At 40.2% G+C, this 11,808-nt stretch overlaps 1 protein-coding gene across 1 annotated transcript in view; it reads left to right on the forward strand.

The window, feature by feature from the left end:
• Positions 1-11,146, forward strand: part of LOC141153760 (alcohol dehydrogenase 1-like) — a 31,327-nt gene extending 20,181 nt beyond the window's left edge. Inside the window, exons 5-9 of the mRNA XM_073638877.1 lie at positions 3,472-3,691; positions 5,587-5,847; positions 8,393-8,528; positions 8,653-8,791; positions 10,861-11,146. Coding sequence (XP_073494978.1) covers positions 3,472-3,691; positions 5,587-5,847; positions 8,393-8,528; positions 8,653-8,791; positions 10,861-10,894 — 790 coding nt within the window. The 3' untranslated portion in view covers positions 10,895-11,146. The remainder of the gene's footprint in view (positions 1-3,471; positions 3,692-5,586; positions 5,848-8,392; positions 8,529-8,652; positions 8,792-10,860) is intronic.
• The last annotated feature ends 662 nt before the right edge of the window (positions 11,147-11,808 follow it).

An 11,808-nucleotide genomic window follows, 5' to 3' on the forward strand; every position in this document is an offset into this window, starting at 1 on the left:
CGGGTAGAGGCAGTGGTTAACTCTAACCCGCTCCCCGGTTCAAGGCCAGAGAACGAGGACCGTGTATCTTCAGTCAGATGCGGCCTTAGGCTGAACTCTGGTGGGTAACCACGATCAGAGACGGAGACCACAATCATCGATGAAGATCACAATCAAAGACCTTGAACTTAAGATGGCCGTTAGTTATATATGTTGCTATAAGTGCTTCCTGTAAGTGTGTCCTCCACCCTCACCCACTACATGGTTCCCCCTATCTTTGGTTCCCCCCCATCTCCTCTATCCCGGGACGGGGCAGCACCCTGGTGCATTTAGGCCCCCTACAGGACAGGAGTGGTGTAGTGTTGAGTGGTAAAGTAGGGTCCTGAGAAATGCTCCATCCTTACCTGGAAGAGGAGATACCACAACTCATCTGAGGTGCAGTACCCCTGTGGCGACTGAACCCTCAGGGGCGCCACAATACATATCTCCCGTTAAGGACCTGTCCGGCGGCTATCTTACTCTATATATATATATATATATATATATATATATATATATATATACTGCTCAAAAAATAAAGGGAACACTCAAATAACACATCCTAAATCTGAATGAATGAAATATTCTCATTGAATACTTTGTTCTGTACAAAGTTGAATGTGCTGACAACAAAATCACACAAAAATCATTAATGGAAATCAAATTTATTAACCAGTGGAGGCCTTGATTTCTAGTCACCCCCCAAAATAAAAATGGAAAAGTGCACTACAGGCTTATCCAACTTTTTCTTGTACTGTCCTTAAAACAAGTCAAAATGAGGCTCAGTATTGTGTGTGGCCTCCACATGCCTGTATGACCTCCCTACAACACCTGGGCATGCTCCTGATGAGGTTGCGGATGGTCTCCTGTGGGATCTTCTCCCAGACCTGGACTAAAGCATCCACCAACTCCTGGACAGTCTGTGGTGCAACGTGACATTGGTGGATGGAGCGAGACATGATGTCCTAGATGTGCTCAATTGGATTCAGGTCTGGGGAACGGGAGGGCCAGTCCATAGCTTCAATGCCTTCATCTTGCAGGAACTGCTGACACACTCCAGCCACATGAGGTCTGGCATTGTCCTGCATTAGAATGGCATAGAAGGGAGGAGGGGAGGGAAAATGTAGAACGCTTACCACGTTGTCGATTTCAAAACCATATGTCAGCCGGAATCCATCCTGAGGGTGCCGCACCCATTGGTGATCACAAGCAAATGAAAAAGAAAAGGGAAATCTACCGGCACATCCAACAGGAAATAATTAAAAATTGTTCTTTATTGAAAAAAAACTAAAACATACTAAAATGAAACCTCAGAAACCTGACGCGTTTCTGGTGTATACAACACCCTTATTCATAGGTCGTCCTAGGAATAAAGGTGTTGTATACACCAGAAACGCGTCAGGTTTCTGAGGTTTCATTTTAACATGTTTTCGTTTTTTTTTCAATAAAGAACAATTTTTAATTATTTCCTGTTGGATGTGCCGGTGGATTTCCCTTTTCTTTTTCATTGTCCTGCATTAGGAGGAACCCAGGGCCAACCGTACCAGCATATGGTCTCACAAGGGGTCTGAGTACCTCATCTCGGTACCTAATGGCAGTCAGGCTACCTCTGGCGAGCACATGTAGAGCTGTGCAGCCCTCAAAAGAAATGCCACCCCACACCATTACTGACCCTCTGCCAAACCGGTCATGCTGAAGGATGTTGCAGGCAGCAGATCGCTCTCCACGGCGTCTCCAGACTCTCACGTCTGTCACATGTGCTCAACGTGAACCTGCTTTCAAGAGCACAGGGCACCAGAGGCGACTTTGCCAATCCTGGTGTTCTGTGGCAAATGCCAAGCGTCCTGCATGGTGTTGGGCTGTGAGCACAACCCCTATCTGTGGACGTTGGGCCCTCATACCACCCTCATGGAGTCGGTTTCCAACCGTTTGTGCAGACACATGCACATTTGTGGCCTACTTGAGGTCATTTTGCAGGGCTCTGGCAGTGCTCCTCCTGTTCCTCCTTGCACATAGGAGGAGGTAACTGTCCTGCTGCTGGGTTGTTGCCCTCCTATGGCTCTCTCCACATCTCCTGGTATCCGCTCCATTCTCTGGACACTGTGCTGACAGACACAGCTACCCTTCTTGCCACAGCTCACACTGATGTGCCATCCTGGATGAATTGCACTACCTGAGCAACTTCTGTGGGTGGTACTGTAGACACCGCCTCATGCTACTGTACCTCTAGGAGTGAGAGCAATGGCAAAATGAAAAAGTGACCAAAACAACAGCCAAAAAGGATGAGAACAGAGAAATGGTCTGTGGTCACCACCTGCAGAACCACTCCTTTATAGGGGGTGTCTTGCTAATTGCCTATCATTTCTACCAGTTGTCTGTTCCATTTGCACAACAGCAGGAGATATTGATTCACAATCAGTGTTGCTTCATAACTGGACAGGTAGATTTCACAGAAGTTTTATTGACTTGGAGTTACATTGTGTTGTTTAAGTGTTCCCTTTATTTTTTTGGGCAGTGTATATATATATATTGTATATACACTGTGTTCCAAATTATTATGCAAATAATATTTTCTCAGATTTTCCCAAATTACCTATATCAACTGCAGTCATTGTAATTTTCCAGTCAAATAACTATTAGAGTACAATTGAAAGGTTTTTGTACAAACTGCCTATGATAACAGTATATTTTTAAAAAAATAAAAAACTCAAACTGCACTCAAAATGCATGTTCCAAATTATTATGCACAGCAGCGTTTTCAACCTTTTCATTTTAATATGTGTTTTTGTAATAAATTTCTGGGAGAAATACTTCATTTTCTGGAACAATTTTAATGGTGCCAACACTTTCGGTCATGACTGTATATTGCATGGTTAAGATACATTAGATCACAATTAGTTGCCATAATAGTTATGTAAAAAGGTTTTGATCCGTGTTGTCCGGTCACAACATATTAATGAGGATTCTTGGGATATGTCATCGGTATCAGATCAGTGAAAATTCGGCACCCATCACCACCCCTGATCAGTTGCTATTATCTCCAGCAGCGGCCGGATGTAAACATTGAACAGACCTTCACTGCACATTGAATTTGTTTATATCTGGTACTCCCAGGAGCTTTTAACAGCTGTTCTATGGACCCCCTGTTCTATGGTCCAGATGCTGGACCCCTAAGTATAGTTCATCAATATCTTGTGACCAGATATCCCCTTGAATCTTGCATGGCTTTTCATACTTCAAAATCATACTGTGTTACTTTTCTAATTGTGAAATTGTCCCTTATGTGTGTGTAGCTTAAATTCTATTATGAGAGACTATTGTGAGCGATCACAATCTAATGCATTACGAAATATGTTACAGCTATGTAAGCAATGCAAAATAACTGCATTTTTACTTAGAATCATGTTTAGATATATGTTTTGCTTATTAACTAATTTGTATTTGTTTTTTTAGTGTTGGAAAAAATGTTGGACTCATGCTTGACAAAACCTCCCGATTTTCTATCAAGGGAAAAATGATCCACCACTTTATGTCCACAAGTACATTTACCGAATATACTGTTGTGGATGAATTTGCCATTTGTAGAATTGACAAAGGTGTTCCTCTGGACCAAGTGTGCCTGATCGGCTGTGGCTTTTCTACAGGTTATGGAACAGTTCTCAACACTGCAAAAGTAGGTGATCTACAGTGGTGGCCAAAAGTATTGGTACCCCTGCAATTCTGTCAGATAATACTCAGTTTCTTCCTGAAAATGATTGCAATCACAAATTCTTTGGTATTATTATCTTCATTTAATTTGCTTGCAAGGAAAAAACACAAAAGAGAATGAAGCAAAAATCAAATCATTGATCATTTCACACAAAACTCCAAAACTCCAGACAAAAGTATTGGCACCCTCAGCCTAATACTTGGTTGCAGAACCTTTAGCCAAAATAACTGCGAACAACCGCTTCCGGTAACCATCAATGAGTTTCTTACAATGCTCTGCTGGAATTGTAGACCATTCTTCTTTGGCAAACTGCTCTAGGTCCCTGATATTTGAAGGGTGCCTTCTCCAAACTGCCATTTTGAGATCTCTCCACAGGTGTTCTAAGGGATTCAGGTCTGGACTTATTGCTGGCCACCTTAGAAGTCTCCAGTGCTTTCTCTCAAACCATTTTATAGTGCTTTTGGAAGTGTGTTTTGGGTCATAGTCCTGCTGGAAGACCCATGACCTCTGAGGGAGACCCAGCTTTCTCACACTGGGCCCTACATTATGCTGCAAAATTTCTTGGTAGTCTTCAGACTTCATAATGCCATGCTCACGGTCAAGCAGTCCAGTGCCAGAGGCAGCAAAGAAACCCCAAAACATCATTTCTTTGAATGCCTCTTTTTTTTCCTGTACACTCTATGTTGATGCTTTTTCCCAGAAAGCTCTACTTTTGTCTCGTCTGACCAGAGAACATTCTTCTAAAATGTTTTAGGCTTTCTCAGGTAAGTTTTGGCAAACTCCAGCCTGGCTTTTTTATGTCTCGGTGTAAGAAGTGGGGTCTTCCTAGGTATCCTACCATACAGTCCCTTTTCATTCAGACGCCAACGGATAGTACAGGTTGACACTGTTGTACCCTCAGACTGCAGGGCAGCTTGAACTTGTTTGGATGTTAGTCGAGGTTCTTTATCCACCATCCGCACAATCTTGAGTTGAAATCTCTCGTCAATTTTTTTTTCCATCCACATCTAGGGAGGTTAGCCACAGTGCCATGGGCTTTAAACTTCTTGATGACACTGCGCATGGAAGACACAGGAACATTCAGGTCTTTGGAGATGGACTTGTAGCCTTGAGATGGCTCATGCTTTCTCACAATTTGGTTTCTCAAGTCCTCAGACAGTTCTTTGGTCTTCTTTCTTTTCTCCATGCTCAATGTGGTACACACAAGGACACAGGACAGAGGTTGAGTCAACTTTAATCCATGTTAACTGGCTGCAAGTGTGATTTAGTTATTGCCAACACCTGCTAGGTGCCACAGGTAAGTTACAGGTGCTGTTAATTACACGAATTAGAGAAGCATCACATGATTTTTCAAACAGTGCCAATACTTTTGTCCACCCCCTTTTTTTGGTTTGGTGTGGAATTATATCCAATTTGGCTTTAGGACAATTCTTTTTGTGTTTTTTCATTGAAGACAAACTAAATGAAGATAATAATACCAAAGAATTTGTGATTGCAATCATTTTCAGGAAGAAACTGAGTATTATCTGACAGAATTGCAGGGGTGCCAATACTTTTGGCCACCACTGTATGTATAATACAGTACCTGAGCGTAATTAAACTTTATGTTGTCAGAATGCTGAAGATCTGCACACTAGGGACAAATATATGCATGCTAAAAATGCCTATGAAAATACTACTAAATGTTAATTAAATAAAAATTACCTGAAAATCTGTATTTCTGAAAAGTAAAGTGGCGAGACCGGCAAATAGAAGACAAGATCTACTGTTTTTTCTTGAGATAGATCACTCTTGTCCTAGGATCCTAGGATAAGTGAAAAGTGAATTGGGCTGATCTGCTTCTTTTTTTTTTTGGACAGGTGAAGCCAAGAAGCTCATGTGTGGTGTTTGGTCTGGGTGGAATAGGCATGTCAGCTGTCATGGCCTGCAAAGTTGCTGGTGCCACAAAGATAATTGGAGTTGACATCAATCCAGCTAAGTTTCCCAAAGCTAAAGAGCTGGGATGTACTGACTGTGTAAATCCAAAAGATTGTTCCAAACCAATCCATGAAGTTATTACAGAGATGACCGATGGAGGAGCTGATTATGGATTTGAATGCATTGGCAAGGTTGATGTGATGGTAAGATTTCCTTCATATGAATATATTGAAGTTTTAGCAACCAATCAACAGTTTACAATTTTACGTTCAGGACATAGAGAATTTAGCTGTTTCTTAAATTGATAGTATAAATATAGTTTTTAGTATTGGTACAATAATGTTTTAGAGTGATAACTAGTGCTTTAATTAATTTCTTATCCTCAGAATGAGTCCCAAGCGTCCCCCTAGTATTTCATCTTTCCTGGAATACAAATTATCCCTTTCATCACTGATATTCTGGTGAATATCTGATACTGAATACATAGCTGCCCGTCTGAGGAGGCAGAGCTGCATGGAGAGGAGCATGAACCAACGATGGAGGTGTTTCTCAGTCTACTTCAGATTACCTGTAGGCACTATAGCTAAACTACACTCACATGTCACAGCTCTGCCTTAACGGAGTTAAGCTAAAAAGCAGCCAAACAGCAATTAGAGCATTGAAAATTATATACGGTATTAATTAAATTTCAAAACATAACACTGAGTGACGATGGATAAAATTGGCCACAGCAGCTTTTATTAATTAGAATACAAATATAACAAGAAGTTGAATCACCCTTTCTACAGAGGATATCCTGGATGGCCAACCAGAACCCATTGGGCAGAACAAACGAAAACACTCCCCAGTCACATCGCTCCAACTCGGGGTTGACAAATTGTCATAGTACTGCCCATATAAACTTTTCATTGTGCCCCGGAAACCGATCCAGTGGGAACTAACCACACCAATTGATTAAGGGTCACCATCCCTCTGATGTGCTCAAACCCCAATTAACCAAGGCCATCCGTGACCTTCTCACCTCCAGCTGCCACAACAAGACAAACATAACAAAGGAGGAATCCCACACCACACCACTGGATTTGGTCAATGATAGATACCAAGATAAGGGAGGGTGGGATGGACGTTCACTGGTCCTAAATCCTGTGAAGAAGCAGTTGGTCCAGGATCCTCCTCTTCTATATATAGGTACCCTACACTACTCCACCCCTGTAACATCCCCCCAATGAATGCTAATGCCCTTTTGGTGACCTTCCCTTTAACCCACACACCCTCTTCCCCACTTCTTCAACTCTGAGTGCAAAAACAGCAGTTTACCCTTCTCCTACCTGCTAATTTTGAACTCCTGTCATGTCCGGGCTTCCATTCCAGCCCTATCTAGAGAAAAGTAAGAAACAACTATTCATAACCTGTAGGGACTAACTTCTATAACAGTTTTTGAGGCAATTGCTGAAAAGTTGCTTTCATTTTAATGCAATAACCACTTTATATAAGTTCTACTAGGATCTATAGACATCAGAGAAAGGGATCCCTAACTCAGGACCCACTTTATAACCAAGCACTGAGAGGTAGCATACTATGACTCTCAATAGCACAAAACCCGGCATTCAAAATTGTGATGTCACAGCTTCCCATACTCTCCTCCTTTCAGAATGATCTTTGCACACGCTCATTAAATGCTTTAATACAATGGTGTAGGGTCTGAGTCAGTCTATTGCTGCTATTGTGGATGTGGATTTTTTTTGAAGAACAGAAAGTATAAGTTTAGAATAGCCCCAGTGACCAGTGTTAAAATTGTATGAACTTTTTCAATATAGATTGAGATATGAAAAAAAAGCAAGAAATATTAACAAACATTAAAAAAAAAAAAGATAAAAACATGATTTAAACAGTAGGTCATTTTTAATGACACATTGCCTTTACATACTGTAAATTCATTTTATTTAAATAATTTAAAAAACCTACTTGCTATAAAGCTAGAAACCTTTATATACTAGACATTTATAAAACATCTTTTTTCATAAAAGTAGAGGGCAATTATTCTCCAAATCTTATTGTACACCTATACTAATCAGTTAAGACTTAATAAAACCATATTATCATACAAAACTTTGTAATTATCAAATAGATATCTGTGTGACACAGCGTTTAAAGGGAACCTGTCACCAGAAGAAATGCTATTAACCTGCAGATATGGGGGTAATCTGCAGGTTAATAGCGTTATTAACCTGATCGGTGCCCGCACTTAGCCGAATGCTGCGGGGAGAAAATAAACTTTATTACCCCCTGCAGCATTCTGGTTTCAGTCACGGGGGAGGTGCAGGCCCTGACTGACAGCCGGCTCCAAAGTAGAGAGAGTGTCAGTCAGAGCAGGGGGCGCTGTTACAGCCGCCGCTCTGTATACTCAGAGCAGTGACTGAATCAGTGCTGGCGCTGCCCCTGGGACTGAAACAGGAACACTGCCAGGGTGAATAGAGCATGATAGGGAGGCAAACTTATAGTTCAGGGCAGACAAGCCATTGGACAATGCATTTTGGGAAATGAGAAAAAAGTTCCAGCAGCTGTAGTGCTGTCAAAATGCTGATAAAGATTAACTGACCACTTCAAAGAATTCACCGCACGTTACAGTGCATGAGAATGTTACTGTTTCTGGATACGTTCTGAATACATTAGACTATGCAGCATTTGCAGTTTATTCCTACATTAGCATATGCAGCAATACATTTTTTTGATTTTTTTTATACTTAGGCATCCATGATTCAGTCCACTCATTATGCATATGGATCTGCCAATATTATTGGTGTTCCCGTTCACACAGACAGACTATGCACTGATGTGATGTGGCTCTTGACTGGACGCACAATGCAAGGAGCCTTCTTGGGAGGTGAGTTCTAGACATATTAAATTTAAGTGACAACTAACAATATGGTTAATGTTGTTTATCTACCAATTATAACCATTTATATTTAATTGTTCAAAAGATAAAACCTATTTCATTCTGTTTGCAGATTACAAGGCATGTCAAGATTTTACTGGATTAGTAAATGATGTCATGAATGGTAAGATTGACCTTAATGCCCTGGTGAGCTACAGACTGCCTTTGGATGAGGTCAATCAAGGCTTTGATCTAATGAGAAATGGAAAAACGTAAGTGAACCTTTAAGAGTGACATTCTCAAAATGATAACCAATAGTGGGACTTTATAAAGAATGGCATTAATAAAAAGTCTGTTGGACTCTTGTGAAAATGTCTAGCTAAATTTCTGGTGTAAAACATAGTACATTTGTTACAATGCATGTGACCTTCCCCACTAAGCTGCACCCACTTTCAGAATGACTCTAAGGTCTTTGCCTTATGACTTAGGATAAGAAGCCAAGCCAGAAACTCCTTTTGTAGAAATGTGTTTCACAGTGTTTGCCCCTCATCAGTGCAAACGCATGGACTAAAGGGTAAAGTTTCTCCTTGTGCAAGGAGAATTATAATCCATGAAATGTTCCTCTGGGAAATTAATTAAGCAACTTGCCTTTACAGAGAGGAAGAAGACAGGAACACTTGTGCCATCTACTGGATATAGAAATCAATAGAGTCAATATTGATTCTGTAAAGGGCCTTGCCACATACACATACTGTAGATAGTAATGCTGCTGTTTCTGACATATATTCAACACCACACTGTTCCTGACTGTCAGCTCTTTCCTCTTCCTTGAATCAGTGTTGGGCCACATTCACATGTTCAGTATTTTATCAGTATTTTACATCAGTATGTGTAAGCCAAAATCCGGAGTGGAACAATCAAAGGAAAAGTGTAATAGAAACATGTCACCACTTCTGTATTTATCACCAACTACTGGTTTTGGTTGACATATACTGATGTAAAATACTGATCAAATACTGAAGGTGTGAACATGGCCTTAGAGATGCTCTACTAGCAGGTTGTTGTGAATAGCAGATAACAATGTGCAGTAGAAGAGAAGCATCCAAGTCTTCAGGAAGAGCAGATCCCACTGGCTGCACTATGTCAGAGCGCAGATAGGGAAGATAGCACACATCTAGGGGTATGCAAGGGGAAGGAGGGTAGAATCATACAGGCAGTGTATCAGATCCAGTACGCATCTCTCTGTACTTTGAACAGAGTGATGAGAGAACCCAATGCTGACTCTACAGAGAAAGGAAGAAATCACAAATTCTTCAGCATCAATATCTGTCAACACGAACGAGAAGAGAACCCTCATAGGTTGATTAAGGAGAAAGCTGTACCCAAAAAAAGCTGTGCAGATACATGAGAAGCAGGGAAAGCAGCAACATCCTAAAGCTATAAAACGTCATGTAGTACTGACCAACATAAAAAAGTGGTATTACAAAAAGGGACATTATGACAAATCAAGCATCTAATGGTTAGGTAGCCCTTGACCAGCTGTCATAGACCAAACGATAGACATCCAGGCAAAAAATATGAATATTTTTTAAGCATTATTGACATCTGTAATGTAAGTAAGTATTGTAAATATAATGGAGCGAACAACAGTGCCTTCAATGATCCGAAAACTAGTCAGGTGACTGACCTGCTAATTAGATCTAGCAAAGCTCTTATTGTGAAAAGTGTTATATTATCAGGGCTATTTTCCCTCATAATAGGCACTGCTATGGCATCTCCATTTATTAGGCAAATAGTCTCTAAAAGGCCATGACTCCACTATCAGTATTTGGTCAGTATTCGGTCAGTATCTTTTCTCAGGAGTGGGAGACAAAACCAGATGAGCAACAACCAGAGAAAAGGTATAATAGAAACAAGTCACCAATTCTGCATTTATCACCCACTCCTGGTTTTGGCTCCCAGTCCTGAGAAAAAATACTGACCGAATACTGATAGGGGGGCCGTAGCCAAATAGTAATATTCTCCAAAGGTCTTTTTTCATAATTTGGTGAATGTGTTATACTAAAAATTTGGTTGTAAAAAAATCAAATATATTAAGAATTCAAAAAAATATTTAAGAGAAAAAATACCAGCACATCGCATGACAACCCAGATTAAAAAAGATAATGGAGGGAAAAAAAAGATTATATTTTTCACATGATTGAGAAAAAAAAACGTAAAAACAAAATTATAGCGTAAAGCTCAGCTTTACAGAACATTAGAGCTTCTCCAAATAGTATTGCTGATTTTTTGCTATAAAATCTAAATGTTAATACAAATCTTTATTTTCTTTATATTGCAGTATCCGTACAGTCCTTTTATTGCAAAAGCCATGAAGGAGTTTCAATCAATGAACTGCCTGTGACTGAGAAACACAAATATACTTTCATTTCAGTTTTATGTTAACTAATCGAAATGTAGTTTTCACTTTGGCTTACTTGCTTCGGATGTGGGGTTGGGTGACTGCTCCTATATTTTAGATGATTTTTCTATATAAAGTGATCAGAAATATTTGGCTTTTTATAGTCATTTCTTTTATAAACTTTCTTAGAACAAATAATAAAATATATGATTATGGTTTCAAAGTCTTATCGTTTTCCTGATTTTTTTTTTTATTGATTATAATGATAAAAAATGGGCACAGTATTAACCATAAATGTTTGCTGAAAATAGGTATCACTTCTAGGACCTATGTATCACACCATTTATAGCTCATAGCCTCCACAAAGTGTTTCACTTACTGGCATCCTCAGGGGGATGAGGCTATAATAGCGTTTTAAACCCTGCATGACATATTATGTATATTTACATCTTGTTTCCTGTCCCCGACTTTGATGCGATGCGGGCTTGCATGGTGATTTAATCAGTCATTGTTTGCCTTTAGCAGCCACAAGTGGTGCATTGCCCCGCCCCCTGCTGTTAACCTGTTAAATCCCTGACAGTGGGATTTAAGACGCGCTGACAGGAGCGCATGTAGTTCCACGCTCTCATTGACGCGCCCTTGACGTGGGTCATGACAGTCGAGGGACTGCTGGTGACTCCAGTGCCTGAACTTTTTTCAGCTGCTGTTCACTATGTACTTTCATGTCAGGTTCCCTTTAAGAGACAAAATTCTGGCAGCCAGCTGCCTCTGGCGTAAGAGATCTGCAAATAGATAGTACTTTTTTATAAAAAAAAAAGCATTTTTACTGTGTGATAGCAGCAAAACCTAAAAAAAACCATATAAATCTGGTAGCGCTGTAATCGCACC

The sequence above is a fragment of the Phyllobates terribilis genome, unplaced genomic scaffold, assembly GCF_046119375.1.
Source record: "Phyllobates terribilis strain yellow unplaced genomic scaffold, ASM4611937v1 Scaffold_1__5_contigs__length_1240528914, whole genome shotgun sequence".
Classification (NCBI taxonomy): Eukaryota; Metazoa; Chordata; class Amphibia; order Anura; family Dendrobatidae; genus Phyllobates; species Phyllobates terribilis.